Source organism: Perna viridis, chromosome 14 (assembly GCF_037379345.1).
Source record: "Perna viridis isolate PV_CMFRI_1.1 ecotype Kerala chromosome 14, ASM3737934v1, whole genome shotgun sequence".
In the NCBI taxonomy this organism is placed as follows: domain Eukaryota; kingdom Metazoa; phylum Mollusca; class Bivalvia; order Mytilida; family Mytilidae; genus Perna; species Perna viridis.
Window position 1 is genome coordinate 24,987,955 of NC_142458.1, and position 20,913 is coordinate 25,008,867.

The 20,913-nt window shown below is 33.9% G+C and overlaps 1 protein-coding gene and 1 pseudogene across 5 annotated transcripts in view; one reads left to right on the forward strand and one right to left on the reverse strand.

The window, feature by feature from the left end:
• Positions 1-20,913, reverse strand: part of LOC148598746 (kinesin-like protein KIF13A) — a 173,619-nt gene that overhangs the window by 113,618 nt on the left and 39,088 nt on the right. For all 5 annotated transcript variants that reach the window (XM_088561671.1, XM_088561674.1, XM_088561673.1 and 2 more), the window contains exons 3-4: positions 12,210-12,261; positions 9,281-9,338 (exon numbers count right to left, since the gene is read on the reverse strand). In XM_088561671.1, coding sequence (XP_088417797.1) covers positions 9,281-9,338; positions 12,210-12,261 — 110 coding nt within the window. The remainder of the gene's footprint in view (positions 1-9,280; positions 9,339-12,209; positions 12,262-20,913) is intronic.
• LOC148598749 (uncharacterized) lies at positions 689-2,377 on the forward strand (annotated as a pseudogene).

The window sequence follows — 20,913 nt, forward strand, 5'->3', positions numbered from 1 at the left end:
AGTATTTATTTATTCTCATTTAAAGATAAATTACTAGCTATGTAGAAATTATTATTCTAATTCATGATATTTTATAGTAATTCGAATAAAGTTTTATTAGTAACATTTTAGATAAATTTAGGGATAATTTCACACGAAGTAAAGTTAGATAAAGCTTGTACATTTTATAATAGAAAGTTTAGTAAAGTACATTTATACTTTTGAATCGAAGTTCTGAATATTTTGAGCATAGATTTCAGGTTTTGTTCCTGGAGAAAATATAGTATGTTATACTTAGATCTATGAGTTATGAATTGTATTTATTTACAATTGATGATTATTGTTTTTCAGAATTTAATAAAATATTAAAAGTTGGACAGCTCATTTTCTTATAGCAGTGGCCATATTTTATATATATTGGTGAAATAAACTTACCATAAAATATACATATTTTATATTGAATATATTCCTCCTTTTTGTATGTTCCCATCGCAAAAAAGGTGAAGGTCAAAAGTATCACACATGATACGTACTCACCATTGGATTACCTATGTACAGGTCAGCTCAATTTAAATTTTTGCGTCCTTTTGGACGGATGTTTCCATAAAATTTAATTTATTTAGTTCAGTAGTAGTTTGTCTTTAAGGGACATTGTTTTATACGTGCATAGTTTTTTGTCTTTAAGTTTAAGTGACTTTTAGTCGTTACGATGGAAGAATCAGACGCTCAAAGCCAAAGCTCTGAGTTTATTTATACGGAAGACTCTCCCGTACGCGCGGGAAGTTCGAAAGGTGCTAATTCGAACAGTTCAAGAACTTCTGGAATGGATAAGTCTGTATCCACACAGAAAGGTATAAAGTCTAAACGAGTTTCTAAAACTGTGATTTTGCAGCAAGAATACGAACAGAAGTTTAAATCACTTGAGGAAAGCATGAACAATAAATTTGATCAGTTGTTGCAGCTTTTTCAAGTAGAGAAAACAGGTAGTCAGAATAGGGAAAACACTGTTTTGCCCAGATCTGACTTGAATGTGGGAAACGTCCCTACAGGGGAGCATCGGCCACTAGATGCAGGTGTTGAGGGTAACGACTCTGTTTCAGGGGTGCGTAGGCCTATTATAGCTCTAGAACCTAATTTAGATGAAGATTTAGGGTCACCAAGAGTTATTGCTAGAGATGATTTAGACATCAGGTCTGAAATTTCTTTACATGTTAATGGAGAAGAACGTGATTTTTTAAATGTACGTTCAGATCCTGAAAGTGACACGGGTGATAGTATAGCTCTGGTAGAAAAGGTGTCAGAGAATTACCGAAAGTCAGATCGGTTTACAAAACATGTGGTTATGAATTCAGAAGAACAGGTAGTTAGTGCTGAGATTGGTAATAGTTTGTCAGAGAAATCTAACAAGGTTGATGTTTTATCTAAAATCTTTAAAGAAGATGTAAATAAAGCGAAAGCAAGAAGTGGGCTGATTTTAGATCAGGCCCAGATTGACATTTTGTCAGATTCCTGGCGTAGTTCGTACCCAGATAGAATTTCGGCATACAAGGAAGAATACAAAAACTGTTTTCCTATAAATGATAATTCGGTAGAATTTTTACAGGTACCTACTTTGGATGACCTTATGGAGGTAATGCTTAAACAAACACATGGTTTGAAAGCAGTAAAAGGTTGGGATACTCGTCGTCAGTTATTTTCACAACCGTATAAACAGATTGAGAAGTTAGGTTTTCAAGGGCAGTTAGGAGCTCGAATGAATATAATTTCTCTGCTATACATACAGCAAGCTTTAGGTTCTCTAGCTCAATCTGTAGAAAGTGGCAATTTTGACAAACACAGTCTTGGTGAGAATATTAAGGACATTTTTGCAATGTCAACAAAATCCTTAGATCAGGCTGGGCGTGCTGGTGCATTTTTCCACCTTATTCGTAGGAAAGCAGCAGCACAAGACACAGGTCTTGTGAAACTTAGTGATCTGCGCTCAAAATGTCAATATTTACCTCTGACAGAAGAGGGCTTGTTCGGAAAGGCTTTAGAGTCATGTCTTGAGAAATGAAAGGAACAGAATGACCAATTGAAGGATTGGTTGCCTGAATATTGTTCAGATAAAAATAAGAAAAGGAAATCCTTTGATTATGACAATGATTATTCTGCCAAAAAGGTAAAACGTCAGGTATCAGAAGGGACAAAGAATGTTGGCAATAAAGGAAATCCTAAGTTTCCTAATAATAACTTTTCTTCTTCTGGTTTCTCTAAAAACAGAAAGCAGAGTAGTACAGCAACCAAGGAGAAGAATTTCTTTACTGGAGGTGCTCCTAAAAGAGATGCAAAAGGGGGAAAAGGACCTTCACAGTCTTCCTGGGGTTCCTTTCGGAACCCCAAGAGGAATGATAGTTGACTCACAAGTAAGTTTTTTAATGTGTCCAGAGATTCCAGATTCCAGTGGGGGGACGGTTGACACATTTTCTTCAAAATTGGAAACAAATAACATCAGATCAGTGGGTTATTTCCATAATAGAAATGGGGTACAAGCTAGAATTTCTCCACAAACCTCCGTTTACGGGGATAAAGAGAACTTCAGTAGCCCAAGAAAATCTTCCTATATTTTTGAAGGAAATAGACATTTTAAGGGAAAAAAACGTTATAGAACAAATTCATTACCCACAATGTCTGGGAGGTTTTTACAGTACCTTATTTCTAATCCCCAAAAAGAATGGGAAACTCAGGATGGTAACAAATTTAAAACCGTTAAACACTTATCTAAAAAAGATCCATTTCAAGATGGATACTATGAGAAAAGTGATAAACTTAGTGAAACGAGAAGATTGGGCAATATCTCTAGATCTATCCGATGCATATCTTCATGTACCAATACTTCTAAGTCACAGAAGGTTCATGAGGTTTTGTATTCAGAATCAGTGTTACCAATGGAAAGCCATGTGTTTCGGTCCAACATGCACTCCAAGAATTTTTACAAAGTTAGTGACTGTAGTAGCAGCTTATCTAAGAGCTCAGAATGTCAGATTAGTGGTTTATCTGGACAATTGGTTGATTGTAAACCAAGACAAAAATCTATTACAGAAAGATCGTCAAACATGCCTCAACCTTCTAGTTTCACTGGGTTTCATCATAAACAAAGAGAAATCCAGTTTGATACCCAGTCAAAAAGTCATTTATCTGGGGGGTTATTTTCGTCTAGACAAAGGGCTAGTGTTTCCAACTTTGGAGAGAATACAAAAGCTTCAAACTTTGATTCAGAAAATGTTTTCAATGAAAACAACTGCTCTAGATTTTCTTCGAATTCTAGGGATAATGGCTTCATGTGTGGAGTCTACACATGAGGCCAGTACAACTGCATCTGTTGAGTTTTTGGCGACCAACATGCAGGGATATGTCTGTAGAAATTCCATTTACTCCACATCTAAAATCCCATCTTATGTGGTGGACAAATTCAGTGAACACGCTGAAAGGCCAATCTTTAGTGTCTCCAACAAATTCTGTTATGGTCACAACAGATGCTTCCAAAAGCGGTTTTGGGGGTTACATTGGCAGTCAAATTTTTTAGGGAGAATGGAATGCAATTCAGAAACTTTGGCATATCAACAATCTGGAAATGAAAGCAGTTTATTTCACGATTCAATATTTTCTGAATCAATTGAAGGGCAAATGTGTGTTGATCAGGAGCGACAACACCAGTGCTGTCCAATATATCAACAAACAAGGGGGAACAAAATCACCAGATCTTTGTTGTCTAACTTGGGAATTGTGGCAGTTAGCTTTACAGAACAATATGATCTTGAAAGCAACTCATATTGTGGGCAAAAAGAATGTACTAGCCGATCAATTAAGCAGAGTAAAGATACGCCATACAGAATGGATGTTGAACAAATTAGTAGTACAGAAAATTTTTCAACATTGGGGGTTTCCCCTGATAGATCTTTTTCCATCAGGGCAAAACAAACAAACAACAGTTTTTTGCACATGGTATCCCCATCCAGAGGCTCTTGCTATGGATGCTCTGACAATTTCGTGGGAGAACATGTTTGTATATGCGTTTCCTCCGATTTGTCTAATTCCGAGGATATTAGAATATATGAGGCAGTTCAATTGCCAAATTATTCTAATTGCCCCACAATGGCCAAGACGACATTGGTATCCGGAGGTTTTACAAATGCTAATTGCACCTCCAATCAGGTTACCAATTTGGGAGAATCTGTTAAGTCAACCCAAAACAGAAATTTATCATCCCAATGTTCAAATGTTGAGTCTAACAGCATGGTTCCTCTCAACAGAAACTTCAAGGCAGAAGGGTTTTCAGAGTCAGCTACAAACTTACTCAATGCGTCCTGGCGCAAAGGTACGCAACGAGATTATATTAAGAAATTCAAAAAGTTCCGTAGCTGGTGTGATCAACAACAAATTGATCCCTATAATGCATCTCTGAATCAGATTGCTGATTTTCTAGTTCATCATTTTGATTCTGGGTTACAGTATAGAACCATTTCAGGGTACAGGTCAATATTGTCAGCTACTTTACCACCAATAGGTAATTTTCAAGTTGGTCAACATCCCTATATTTCTAGGCTTCTTAAGGGAGTTTTTCATTCTAGACCACCTAAAGTAAAACTTTTACCAGAATGGGATTTGGAATTGGTTCTTAAAGTGTTGGAAAATAGACCTTTTGAACCATTACATGAAGTTTCATTGAATTTCTTACTTTCAAAACCATCTTCCTTATAGCCATCACTACTTTTAGAAGATGTAGCGATTTGCAAAGTTTAAGGATTGATAAAGAGTCTATGAAAATTCAGAAGAAGGGTATAACTTTTATTAGACATGGTTTGGTAAAACAGGATAGACAAAGTCATTTTGGTATGAAAATTTTTGTTCCACAATATTCTGATAGGATATTGTTAGATCCAAAAAGGTCAATTGTTCAATATTTGGAGAGAACAAAAAAGGGAAGACAAAAATTAGAACCAACTGAGAGGGTAAAATTGTTTCTGGCTATGAATGAGCCACATAAACCTGTCTCAGCAGTTACAATTTCTAAATGGATTGTAAGCACAATTAGGATGGCTTATGAAGACAAAACAGTACATGTCAAAGCTCATTCAACAAGGGCAATTGCTCCTTCTTGGGCATTATATAATGGTGCATCGACTAAATCGATTCTTGATGCAGCGGATTGGTCATCAGAATCGACTTTTGTCAAGTTTTATTTGAGAGATCTGGATCTCCAAAAAGTTATGCAATAATTTGTTTCTGTAATTGTATTGTGTATAAGTTTTTGATTAGTGATACTGTGATGAGGCAGAGAATCTGAATATAATTTTTCTTATTTACAGGATGAGTCTTTGAGATCTTGTAAATAAGTGTATTTAGTTATGGTTGTTGGTGGAAGAATTTTATTTGTATAGAAATTGATTACTGTAGAAAGAAATGTATCTGCCACCTAGTTAACACTGCTTTGAAGTCAGTGAGTATTCAATATAAAATATGTATATTTTATGGTAAGTATATTTCACCAATATATATAAAATGGATCCTTTTTGATCCTCAAAAACAAGATTTTATATATATTTATATGTGAAATATACTTACCAAGAGCCAACCACCACCCCAAGGTTTTTCTTTCTAAGTTAATTATGGTATTTGGACGCCAAAAATTAACTGAGCTTACCTGTACATAGGTAATCCAATGGTGAGTACGTATCATGTGTGATACTTTTGACCTTCACCTTTTTTGCGATGGGAACATACAAAAAGGAGGAATATATTCAATATAAAATATGTATATTTTATGGTAAGTATATTTCACATATAAATATATATAAAATCTTGTTTTTGAGGATCAAAAAGGATCCATTTTTTAGACTAGTTTGTGGGGTGAATTACACAAGAAATTAAATTAGAAGGAATTTTTTCTAATTTTTGAACAGGTTATACTCAATAATTTGGCTTGAAATCCAATGTTCTAAAATTGACAATGGCTGACATGTTCAATAATTAACTAACCAGTAATCAAGACAAATTTTAAGGGGATGCCCCAAAGATATTTGAGCTCAATTTTGGTCTGTGAGGTTTCAAAAAAACTTTGAAGTTCATAATGACAACAGACAATGCTAACTCTGTTGCCACTAAAAGAGCCGAAGTGATTCTAATACCATACTTGGACCTTTGGTCTAGGTGAGGTAAAAAGGCAGAATTGAAATAGATTACATTTTGGTAAATCTGATGTTGTCTTTATTTCACCATTAATGGGATTCTTGTTCCCTGTCCTAAATAAAACAATACAAAAACAAATTCAAAATAGCATTACACACTGCATATGTAAGAATGAAAGAATGCTTGCTCTACATGATATCATGTCATCTGGGATGTGTTTTGCTCTTTTTGATAAATATAGTGGTCCTACAGTTTTTATTCCATACAGTAGAGTGAACAAGAAAATTCTGATGTTGCTGGGTCATTCTCTAATGAATAATTTCTACATATCAATCTGTACATTGAGAAATTGATTAATTGTGCAATTTGAAAAAAAAAATCATATGCATGTATCGTCAAATTCTATCAAATTATTACCATATTTACAGCACAAATTTTCACATATGGCAATTATCACATTGGCAAACAGCCATCATTGTACTTTAGTCAAACAATCTGCTTCCTGATTGAAGTTCTGAACCAAAGGCAAGAAAGTCAATTGAAATAAACCATAGCAGTGAGATCATTTGTTGTCTTCAAATCCATTCATCATATGAATAAATTTTTTAAAACAATTATTTTGAAGTTCCGGCAACATTCAGAAAACAAATCAGTGGAAACTGCACTTTTAAAAGGAGATTTTTTTTCAATTGCTTTCATAGAAAATTTGCCTTACTTAAATACAAAAAAAAATGCATAAAAAAAATTTTTACACATTAATCAACTAAATTCTGCTTTCATGTGAATTTCACATGAATTTCACGTGAATTTCACATGAATTTCATGTGAAGCTCGATTAACATGAATTTCACCCGAAAAATATTTGCCTGTGTATTATTCATATGGTTTACACAAGTTCCTACATATCCATTCATCATGCAAGAAATTTTCCGATGCTTTTTCTGTATAAATTGATAAATTGAATGACAAGGATAAAATTAAGAAGAAACTCATGTTTTTTGTCAATTTTTTTCAAGAACTGTAGGTTTTTGCAAGTTTTTTTTTATTTTCAACAGAGGAAATAGTAGTCACTATCATTTTTTTCCTGAGGAAACAGTAGTTATTTGTCAACATTTATCTGCAACACAAACAAGCTTATCTTTTCCAGGAGTGTTTGTGTAACTTGTCCTACTTCAGAGTAAAGATCTAAAATCGGCTGATCAATACTGCAACTTATTATCGTCAGTCAACTTGATGAATATGATTTTCTTTGCATGGTCCTAAACAGGCGAAACCATTAAGTAAAGTAATATCATTGTTTGATTACATCACCTAGAGCAGGTTGGCGTAATATTTTGCATCCAAAGTGTATTTTTTTAAGTCTAAGGTTTTTCCTCTCTCATTACAACAGAATGGGAAATTGGAAGATGGTGAAGTGTCTGATTGTCAATACATTTATATAATTAAAGAGTTTTATATTGAGGCAGTATAATTGTCTTTTGGATACTATGAAATGTGTCTGTCAAATTATCAATTGAAAATTCATGCATATATTTCATGAAGATGTCAACCCTTACAAAATATGCCACTGGCTGCAATTCAGCTTTCCCCTTTCTTCTGATGTTTAAAGTTCCAAATCTCTGATTGAAAATCTAGAAAAAAACATGAGCAGTGCTCTAGGTCCCAACCTCACAGCAAAATTTGCATTTTCTTAAGGCATGTGACCTTGAACTTCAATCCACTGACTCCAAATCAAAAGGTGTCTACTCTACCCCTAAGTGGTTAAATGGAATAAGTCTCATGAAAAAGTACAAATGTTTTTTTTAAAGTCTTATCCCAGAAACTAAATTTCACAGAAAAAAACGTAATTCTTGAAGTGCACAAGACCTTGAATTTGACTACACTGACCCTTAAATCAATGGGTGTCTTTTACCTCTAAGTGGGTAAATGGCACAATATTCATAGGAAAGCATAAAAGATTTCAAAAGTTATGTTCAAGAAACCCATTTTTCCAAAACAAGTTTAACTGGATAGCAGAATTCCATAAGCCCTTTTTTGGAAAGGGGGAGGGGCAACAAAAGAAGCAACATTGTAATAAATTACTTAAATTCTTCAATATCTAAGTTAAAGTAATATAAGAAAGGACAAATTGACTGACAAACATTGGTATAACATAACTGCTCTGTATGTGATTCAATCACTGACCAATTAATTAAACCTTTTGAATACATTGTGTTCACCAAACTGACCAATGAAGAATTTTCAAATTCAAGTAGGTGGGTAATAAGAAAAGAGACTCTTGAAGTTCTCATTATTTAAACTGACCAAGCTGTCTGTGACTTAAAAACTTCCAAACCTTTTAATCCAAATGACCCTGAATTCCCAGAAGTTCAATTACCCAATTAAAACAATATTTAATGGTACTAAGAATCCTTGAGCAAGAATAATGAACTTAAGGTTTCAAGGTCAGAAATAAGACCATCATGTCAGAAACAAAAAAACAATTACTAATCTTATTATTTCCTTTGTTTACATGATAGGGATGTATAAAACAGATATAAAGCCTTAGAATTTCCCAGCTGACATCCCTCAATAGAGATTAAGTCATGGTGAAACATCTGCTTTTTTGTACTGAAATACCCAGTTTTAGTATACCTTAATTGTTCTAAAACTGACTTTATTAATGGTGACTAACTCCATTTATCTAAGCATTACTGTAGGTAAACCAGTTTAAGGTCATCAGTTATTATTCTTGCTTACTTCAGCATTTTTTAAAGTGTTTTTCAGTTTCTGAAAATCTTTTTCTTTCTTCGGGGAAGCTTGTATGAAAGTGAGTTTATGTAGTAATATGGTGTTGATTGATTCAGCATGTAGACTCAATCACAACACTATTGCTGTCACTGTTTTTCCTTATCATGTTTATGCAGTTACCATGGTTACTTACTGCTCTTACGATGGTCATCTTACTAATGTTATCATGGTTACCTTCCTGTTATTACCATGGTAACAAATCTGCTGTAACCATGGTTACCTTACATATGTTACCATGGTCATCTTCTTACTAGCGTTAACCTGGTTACCTTTCTATTCTTACCATGGTTACAAATCAGCTGTAACCATGGTTACCTTACATCTATTACCATGGTAGCCTTACCTGCAAACTTGGGGTTGTTCTCATCAATAGACCAGAAGCAATGATCAAAGGCAAAGGTCTGCAATAAAAAAAGGTTTCTATAAATAAAACATGACAAAGCCTATGAAACTATTTTACATCAATTTGAAAGTGGCATGACTGATCAAAAAAAAAATTGTCATTTTACCTTAACATTATTGCTTTGTTTTTGACCAGGGATGATTTTACGAGGCCATCAAACAAAGCAGAAATAGGTAAAATCTGAAATAAATAAAAAGCTAAAAAAAAAACAATCGTAACGGTTAAATCCAGATTTCAATAAGCGAAATTCCGCTAAAATGCAGGAAAAATCATCCCCGTTTGACATCAAAGAATATCAAAAAGATAGCCAATGACAAAACTACTTCGTCAATCTAAGAGATGTAGCTGATATAAATGGGCTTAGTTTCAAATGTCTTGACAGAGAGTATAAGCAGCAAGAGATCTCAAATTTTAGTCAAAATATCAAGTTATCATTTTTGTCAAGACCTTTAAAAATCTGTAAATCCAAATTCTTAGATTTCATATCTCATGCCAAGTCTGTCTCATCTAATAAACATTTAACACTGAAATAATACACTTTTCACGGATGTTGGTTTTTGGTGAGACAGTTCATGTGATCCTTTATGACATTCCTTTGTTGGAGTTTCTTCCATTGTCCAAAAGTCATTTTGAACTTAAGCCTTCTTTACTAACCAGCATTTCAGAAATATGACATGATGCTGAGTAGAAATATTTCAGTATACCCTGACTACCAGCACCATCAAATGTTGTTGACATGGTTTCAATTTCAAATATTACATCATTGTGACATCAAGTGTGATTTAATTTGTCACTCAATGTCACAGCGACCTTTGATTATTTTCAGTTTCATGTTATTATATGGTAAAATCTTGATTAAGTAACCTTTTCCTTCATGAAATATTCAATCGCTGTATGAAGCCAAAATTGGTAGCAATTGTGATAAGCTATAAAGGTTGTTTTTGTGTGGAAGTATAACATATGTAGACTGAAAAAGCATTGTTTGTTTGGTGGGTTTTTCTACACCATGAATCACTTAACCTTGTAGTGTCTGAATTTTATGTGGACTGTTACTTAATAAGAACAGCACAACTCCCTGTTACTACAGCAAAATCATTCAACTTGCGTTTCATTTTTTTTATGGAGATAGAAAAAAAACTTCTTGGTATAAAGGTGAATTTTGTAGTAGGGGGAAGGTGACTATTCTTTATTCCATTTTCCCTTTTAATTGACTAAAACACACTTTTGTGGTACTGACAAGTCAACTTTTGTACCTCCAGATGCAAGAGGTTGCCAAAAAGTTGAAAAATTGAACAGAAAAATCAGGTGATCACAGAGGATTTCCTCAAATTTGGCTTCAGCGTGGATACATTTCAAATGTCAGTTTTCTAGTCCAAAGAAACTTTTAGCCCATAAAATGCAATGGACCTGTCCTTAAATATAAATTTTGAAAAATTACAATAAAAAAACCAGTAAAAATCAGAAATCAGCACCAGTAGTTCAATTATGGTACAAGTCTTTGTAAGAATTATGTAACTGTGAAAAACATGAAACATGCATGTCAAAAAGCCTCCAGTCTGACAATGCACATTAAACCTGGAAGTCTTTTCTATTCAAAATGACCAATATTTGATTTCTGAATCAATGGAAATTACAAAGTTAGATAATTGGTTTTTGACAGAGTTATCTACCTTTGAAATACTGTAAACATATCAATTTTCACGGTTTTTATTTTTCCCAGATTCTCTCAAGTGAATATATAGGCGGGTATCAATTTTCTTTTTTTTTTTCTTTTTTTTTTTTTTTTATGTTAAGCATTATATAGTAAAAAAAATTTCACTGGTACTATTTTTGCGATTTTCTTTTCAAAATGAGAATAGCAAAAATCAGAATGCTTATAGTAATTATTTGCACAGTACATCATTGAAATTATAAATCATTTTACCAAAATGATATGGAAAATCTTGTGTTCATTTCTTGTCAAAGAAGTCAAATTACACTGTCAAAGTAGTGGCTTTTTTCAATACCAATACTTCACCCACTGCCTGATTCTTACAGAGTCTGACACTTAAATGGAATATTTCATTTATACTATGATGAATAATTAGGCAAGATTTATATCCACCTACTGGCATACTTGTAAGACCTCAAGTCACAAAAAACTGTTTATATTTCTAATTTCAACACTGCAATTAAGACACAATAGCCTGAGTTTATAAAGACCACTAAGTTTGAAAAGCTGATTTTTTTCTGCTTATGACAGTACTAACGTTGAAAGTTTATAAAGAGAAGCTTAAAACTAGATCCTGAGTAGGAGTTTTAGCCTTTCAAGACTGCTAACTGATTAAGTCTTCAAGTTTCTTTCATTGAAGTTGTGTAATTACAACCCAGGCCCATAAGTTGTTATTAAGAGACAAAAACAGGCCACCATTATACAATCATAAGGCTACAAAGAAGCAGATCAATGTAGCCTTAATTAAAAAGGTGTAGTAATACAAGAAATCATGCAAACTTTATAATAATGATAATGTGGTCTCAATTTTGTTCATTTAAAACAAACCAACTCACATTTTTTTCATTATTTTCACATTCTAATATGACATAGTTAGAGGTGTTCAGACCACAGCCATGAAAAAACTTCCATAAAAATATGACCAATGGGTTGCCATTTCATACAATACATAGTATGATTCATTCTTAAAAATATGGAGAAACTACCGGTAGTCATGTCAGAATTTAAATAAATCATTGGAACTCTATTCTATCATTGTTATACCACTGTCTAGCCATTTATGTTGCTTATTTACCCATCCCCCATATTACCATGATTCACCATCCTGACCTTGACCATGTTTTCCTCCTGTTGCAACCTTGACCTAGTTTTACAAACCTTTGGAGCTTTTCTTCCTCCTCCTCCTCTGTCACCTCCTCCATCATGGGAACTAAAAAATAAAAATAGAAAATGAAAGTAGTATGTAATAGAAATATTTTAACATCTTATACGTAGATTCATTGAACATTATCTTAAAAACTTGATTTACATGAATTCATAAAGGATCAAGGGGTACTTGGTGGTTGAATCCATAAAGACATTAACTCAATTGAAAAAGTGACAATATAAATTTGTACCAACAGAAGTAAACAGATTTTTTACATGCATATGGAATTACAGATTTTATCCGATGCCAGATTAGTCTTTCCCCTTCAGGATCCACTGTATATATATATATAAAATCTTATTTGAAAACTAACAAATCAGTTCCAAAGAAGAAAAAAAATTATAGTAGGCCCCAATATTTAAATGTATCTACGTGAATTAACTGTAAATTTAAAACAAGATTATTCAATAATCCTACAATATATTAGTGCTTTGAATAGACTTAAATATCATTAAACAAGGAACAGCTTATGTCAGGAAAGTTCATACAGACTTATCTAATTAGATACAATCTAATGGACAACAGCACAGTCAACTTTTCACTGATATATAATCAAATTTTCTCAAATATTTTCACTTTAACTAATATTGTTTTCAGCTATAATTATCCTTTAAACCATTAATTTTCATTGTTTACTACAATGGTTTCTGAACCAAATCCAGGAAACTGTAAACCTTCTCACATACTTGTTTCCAACTAGTCTTATTAATTTCATTCCTGTTCATTCTGAGCTTTTCTGTGTACACTTGATTTCTTAATTAAGACTCATTTTTTAGACAAAAAACATAATGTTTTATTTCCTTTAATCTATTTTTTTTTATATTTTTTAGGATATACCATATCATTAGTGGTCAAAACTTTTGAACATGTGAAACTTTATTTTTTTTATAATTACAACTTCACCATCCATGCAAGACCATACACTAATGCCACTGCCTGACTGGTGAATACAGACTTCTGTATATGTGTGTACTATGCGAAAGGTGAATATAGATTATACTGCAGTCACTGGTAAAAAATAGATTTTATGGTACATGTTAATGCTACTGGTGATTGAGATTGTATTGTACATAGCAAATGCCAATGTTTTTAAGTAGCTAATGCCAGTGGTGAATACCGGGTATAGATTCTATTTATGCCACTGGTGAATACAAATTCTACTGAAGGTAGCCAATGATGAATATATATTCTACTTATGTCACTGATATTAATGTAGGTTGCTTAATACAATTAATTTTTTGTTCCACTTAAGACAGCTAAGGCCACTAGTGAATAAATTCTACAGAACAACTATCAAATACCACTACCACTATATGCTTGATTCATCAATTAAGCAAATCTTTCAATAAAGAATGTATTTGATATGTTGACAGAAAATGTTTAAAGTTTCCTTTCTTAGATATCTGTAAATTGATTCAGATAAAAAGATCAATAAGTTCTTTTTTTAAGTGGGACAAACACTTCATATAATATCCAATTCCAGTAAGCTGTGAAACAATTTTATTTGCAGTATCTTTTAAGTTAGATCACCAGTGAGTTACAAACCATCATGACAAAGATCATTACCTTTTGCAAATGTATGACTTCCAGAGAATTGGAAAAGTATTTGAAAAAAAAAGAGAAGGAGAAGAAACAAATGCTGGATTGAACAAGAAAAAACCATTGTAGCAGGATAACAGCCACTGCCATTAATTTTCTAATATTTTTTTTAGCCAAAATAGTTGTTCACATATAAGATTTTGTTAATATGGCAATACTACAGGTTAACATGCTGTAATTATCTATTAAACACGAATATTCAAATTTATGCAAAATTACCTATTATTGAATTAGCTTCAACAACCTTTGGTTGATTATGTAAATACATGCTTCCTTAACACACTGAGAAGATACATGTTTACTTAACAGACTGAGGAGATACATGCTTCCTTAACAGACTGAGGAGATACATGCTTCCTTAACAGACAGAGGAGATACATGCTTCCTTAACAGACTGAGGAGATACATTCTTCCTTAACAGACTGAGGAGATACACACTTCCTTAACAGACTGAGGAGATACACGCTTCCTTAACAGACTGAGGAGATACACACTTCCTTAACAGACTGAGGAGATACACGCTTCCTTAACAGACCGAGAAGATACATGCTTCCTTAACAGACCGAGAAGATACATGCTTCCTTAACAGACCGAGAAGATACATGCTTCCTTAACAGACCGAGAAGATACATGCTAACTTAACAGACCGAGAAGATACATGCTTCCTTAACAGACTGAGGAGATACATGTTTACTTAACAGACTGAGAAGATACATGTTTCCTCAACAGGCTGAGGAGATACATGCTTCCTTAACAGGCTGAGAAGATACATGTTTACTTAACAGACTGAGAAAATACATGCTTCCTTAACAGACTGAGGAAATACACGCTTCCTTAACAGACTGAGGAGATACACACTTCCTTAACAGACTGAGGAGATACATGTTTACTTAACAGACTGAGGAGATACATGCTTCCTTAACAGACTGAGAAAATACATGCTTCCTTAACAGACTGAGGAAATACACGCTTCCTTAACAGACCGAGAAGATACATGTTTACTTAACAGACTGAGGAGATACACACTTCCTTAACAGACCGAGAAGATACATGTTTACTTAACAGACTGAGGAGATACACACTTCCTTAACAGACCGAGAAGATACATGTTTACTTAACAGACTGAGGAGATACATGCTTCCTTAACAGACTGAGGAGATACACGCTTCCTTAACAGACTGAGGAGATACACACTTCCTTAACAGACTGAGGAGATACACGCTTCCTTAACAGACCGAGAAGATACATGCTTCCTTAACAGACCGAGAAGATACATGCTAACTTAACAGACCGAGAAGATACATGCTTCCTTAACAGACTGAGGAGATACATGTTTACTTAACAGACTGAGAAGATACATGTTTCCTCAACAGGCTGAGGAGATACATGCTTCCTTAACAGGCTGAGAAGATACATGTTTACTTAACAGACTGAGAAGATACATGTTTACTTAACAGTCCGAGAAGATACATGCTTCCTTAACAGACTGAGGAGATACATGTTTACTTAACAGACTGAGAAAATACATGCTTCCTCAACAGGCTGAGGAGATACATGCTTCCTTAACAGACTGAGAAGATACATGTTTACTTAACAGACTGAGAAGATACATGTTTACTTAACAGACCGAGAAGATACATGCTTCCTTAACAGACTGAGGAGATACACACTTCCTTAACAGACTGAGGAGATACACGCTTCCTTAACAGACCGAGAAGATACATGTTTACTTAACAGACTGAAAAGATACATGTTTACTTAACAGACTGAGAAGATACATGTTTACTTAACAGACTGAGAAGATACATGCTTCCTTAACACACTGAGGAGATACACGCTTCCTTAACAGACTGAGGAGATACATGTTTACTTAACAGACTGAGAAGATACATGTTTCCTCAACAGGCTGAGGAGATACATGCTTCCTTAACAGGCTGAGAAGATACATGTTTACTTAACAGACTGAGAAGATACATGTTTACTTAACAGACCGAGAAGATACATGCTTCCTTAACAGACTGAGGAGATACATGTTTACTTAACAGACTGAGAAAATACATGCTTCCTCAACAGGCTGAGGAGATACATGCTTCCTTAACAGACTGAGAAGATACATGTTTACTTAACAGACTGAGAAGATACATGTTTACTTAACAGACCGAGAAGATACATGCTTCCTTAACAGACTGAGGAGATACATGTTTACTTAACAGACTGAGGAGATACACGCTTCCTTAACAGACCGAGAAGATACATGTTTACTTAACAGACTGAAAAGATACATGTTTACTTAACAGACTGAGAAGATACATGTTTACTTAACAGACTGAGAAGATACATGCTTCCTTAACACACTGAGGAGATACACGCTTCCTTAACAGACCGAGAAGATACATGTTTACTTAACAGACTGAGGAGACACAAGTTTACTTAACAGACTGAGGAGATACATGTTTACTTAACAGACTGAGGAGATACATGCTTCCTTAACAGACTGACATGTTTACTTAACAGACTGAGGAGATACATGTTTACTTAACAGACCGAGAAGATACATGCTTCCTTAACAGACCGAGAAGATACATGTTTACTTAACAGACTGAGAAGATACATGTTTACTTAACAGACTGAGAAGATATATGTTTACTTAACAGGCTGAGGAGATACATGTTTACTTAACAGACCGAGAAGATACATGCTTCCTTAACAGACCGAGAAGATACATGTTTACTTAACAGACTGAGAAGATACATGTTTACTTAACAGACTGAGAAGATATATGTTTACTTACCAGACTGAGGAGATACATGTTTACTTAACAGACTGAGGAGATACATGTTTACTTAACAGGCTGAGGAGATACATGTTTACTTAACAGACCGAGAAGATATATGTTTACTTAACAGACTGAGGAGATACATGTTTACTTAACAGACTGAGGAGATACACGCTTCCTTAACAGACCGAGAAGATACATGCTTCCTCAACAAGCAGAGGAGATACACGCTTCCTTGACAGGCTGAGAAGAAACATGTTTCCTTAACAGACTGAGGACATACACGCTTCCTTAACAGGCTGAGAAGATGCACGCATCCTTAACAGGCTGAGAAGATAAACACTTCTGTAACAGGTGTGGAGATACACGCTTCCTTAACAGGCTGAGGAGATACACGCTTCCTTCACAGACTGAGAAGATACATGCTTCCTCAACAGACTGAGAAGCATGCACATTGAAACAGATGACTAAGATAAAGTCCATGCACTTTTTTGCCCAACCTTGGTACAAGGTGAGCATCAGCATCTTCTCCATATGTTTTTATCTCAAAACAATAATCATTGTAAAGAAATCCTACATGAAGACAACTGCACTGGCTGTACTGACAAGATATATCTTTGATAGAAAGACAATCTCCTCTCACAACAAAAACAATAAGTAAAGAAGCTTAGAAAGTTAAATCATACAATTGATTCAAAGACTTGTCAGGATGGGAAGCCTTGAAAAGGCGACTCTTCACCTTATGTTTATATAGGAAGATAAGACTATTGTTTAGTGCATGTTTCAATTCAAACCAGCTGGTTTATACATAGTAAACAAACACAAGGATTTAAAAGACGCCTATAACTCTGTTATAACAGATATGTAACTGTTTCTCAGCTTCCTTGTTGATGGTTGCTCACAGTTCACAAATGAAGTGCAATTGTTGAAGCAAGTCCTCAGAGACCATGCTAAAGGTGAGAAGCATAAATCTTATGGATGTAACCAAAGAGTGCATATAACAACCAATTCACAGCAGTCAATGCATTTGTGAAATTTTTCTAATAAATAAAATTTTTCCAGAGGTTGTCATTCTGTAAGAAAGCAATTTTTCCATAGATGGAAAAGAAAAGACTATTTTTAGTTTTTCGACAACCATTAGATAAATTCATAAATTGGTATAAGCATGTTACTTATTGTTTATTTGTAACTTAAGACCATTAGGGGATTTTAATTTCAGCAATATTCAGAAATAATTAATCCTGGTACATTCCCAGAAAATCAAGTTATAATTGTTGCAGTAAGAACCCTGTGACAGTCTTAAAAGATATTGCAATAAATTTTAAATTTAAGTACAGCCATCTTAGAAATTATTGTGTGCATTGATTTTGCAATTTTGTTCATTTAAATCAAAAATGCAATTCAGTTATTGTTATTGTTTAAAAAAAAAATCCATAATGTGAGTTTTGATCATTGCAATTGAAAGTCTGTCTTATTTTTTTCAATAATAGAAATTTGCAATAAACTCTGAGTTAACAGTATTGAAAACAGTGGACTGATGGATTTAGAATTATCATCAGAAAGACCATGATCTATAGGCATAGGCTGTATTAAATAAAACCTTATAACAGTGTTCTAGGATTTTTCAGAAATTGAGGTTTCCTCAGGAAAAATCGATATAAAATCAACTTTCCCACAGTCAACAACTCCTTTCCTAACAAAACAAATCCTTACCGCATATGTAGTTTTCAACTTGACCCGGGAAACTGTAACTAAGTACATAACTTTCCCTGACCCAAATTTCACTTGCCCGGGTAATAGGAAATAGGAATCCTAGAACACAGTATAAGTACAGCCACTCTCCTTAAATCATATCAATTCAATCAGTAAATATTTGTCTAGGGATGAAGACAAATACTGAGTTATGTACTTTCCTTCATCTCTAACTCCCCAACACAGACTGGTGGATGTATGAAGAACAGGCTATATTAATGTCTGACTCCCTACATGTATGAAGAACAGGCTATATTAATGTCTGACTCCCTACATGTATGAAGAACAGGCTATATTAATGTCTGACTCCCTAATGTAGAAGTAATCAAAATACAGATTTATGAAACACTAAGTTTTATTTTAAAGAAATATCAAATGGTTACTCAGTGCATGAACAGAAGCCATGATAAAACACTAGTTTAGTTAAGTATAATTTTATTTTTTTAGATAGAACGAGGTCAATGTCATGATTCAAGTTCAGCCACTGTTATTGACCATTATTCTGAGACAACAAGGGGAGGTAATCATTTGAAGCCTTGGGTCTCACTAATCACTTCCGGGGCAAATGGCCACCCCCCTACGTAGTACCAAAAACACACTGAACATAGACATATGCATTGTAAGTGCATTATTTGTGTGTATTATGATTAAAAGTAGTCAAAATAAAGCTGAGAATGTGTACTTTAAAATCATATATGTAATTAACTACATAGGTGTATGAATATTGTTTACATGTGTGAGTAATTTGCCTCCATGCTGTCAGTTAGCAGAACAGGTAAAATGTGGATTTTCAGTATTATTTATTCAAGTAAATTTTGTGAAGAATTTTTACAATCATCGTACCATTAGCATAATGATTTTGGAAGCCTTATTTTCCAAGCTTTGCAACAGTATGCAACTTTAAGATGTCATTTGTCCTGGGAATTCACAGTGAAACTTTGAAAATTACTTTTTTAACATGTAAAGTAATAGAATAGTTAGAAGTGGTTAGTGAGACCTATTCGAGAGCTGTAACATGTTTTTATCATTTACCCGTTGATGTGTATTGAAAAGCCTGGCTTGTTCAACCTTCTATACATCTTAATAGGTAAAAACTACAGAAGTTAACCATATTTTGCCCTTTAGTAACATCCCAGTCCACAAACATCGAGCCTTGAATTATCATTTCTAGTGTAAGTCATTATACAATTCAAAAGCTAAAAATACCACTTATCATTTCACACTGTTTTATGGTGTTATTTTCTTTTTTCCATTTCTCCTGCAGTCATACATTAATATAAAGAAATTGTAAGACAATACAGAACAGCAGGACCATCAATTATTCCATTGCTATGAAAATCAACAATACAAGTGAATCGTAGCACTATATTTCTATGACAAAGGAGTAAACGAACAGCCGTTTTTTCATTTGAGTCTGAGCATGAAATTACAGAAGATGAAATGTAATTGGATACTGGGTATAGGCTACTGATCTGTCTGTGTTGAATTACATCACAGGACATAAGATTGCATGTAGTATGCAGGATATAGTCCTATTATATTTGGATACTGGGTGCAGATTAAAGAACTACCTGTATTGATCTAGAACACATGACAAAAGACTGCATATAAAATCAGGAATTTAGTCAGATGGTTAGGTAAATTATGTATAGCTGATTATCTGCAATGCCAATGGGATTCAAATGAAAATAAGTATATAGATTGTAACAATGTTCGGTGTGAATTTCAGTATGCCCTGTTCCACTAATATGCAGATCTACCCACTTGTGAATAATCCAAAGACATTTCTCATCCAATCCAGAGGTTCACATTTGCTTTTGAGGGTGGAAGGTCCAAGACTATCTAACATCAGTCTGATGGAAACCAAAGGACCTTAACAGAGTTTTTATGTACAGTAGGATCTATATTAATAAAATTTAAAAAGTCCTGGTTCAAAAGATGTAAGGTTCTGGACCTTGGACCTACATTAATATGAACCCCTACAGTCACTTTTTGAAGACCCTGTACATCAATTTAAATGTATGTAGAACCTAAGTACACCGAACTCCTGTCTAAACCAAACACAGTCCAAAAAGTGGTCAACATTAGACCGTTTTCACTGTAGTTAAAGTAGAGGCGTAGCACCAAAATCTTGATTGGTATGGTGGGGTAACAAACACATAACAAAGTTCTTTTGAAACTTGTTTCTGAATCCTTATTAGAATGTAATGTAAACTTATTTGTAGTGCTCATATAATAATTAAGAAGGTAGACCTCAGGAAAGGGATGTAACTCTTGAAATCAGTGATATGTTTGTATCATATTCAATTTCAACAAAGCCTATCAAGCTTTCATTTGAAACAGAATGAAATCAGTCAAAGTTACACAAATGCTTATGTGAGATTGGTGTAAAATGCTGAATACAAATGTTCCAATGATTTGTAAGAGTTGTGTCCCTTACCCTAGGTCTACCTCCTTCAAAAAATACTGTTTAAACTAAAACAAACATATATATGTTTTAACTACCCAGTAAAATAATATGTTGTTTT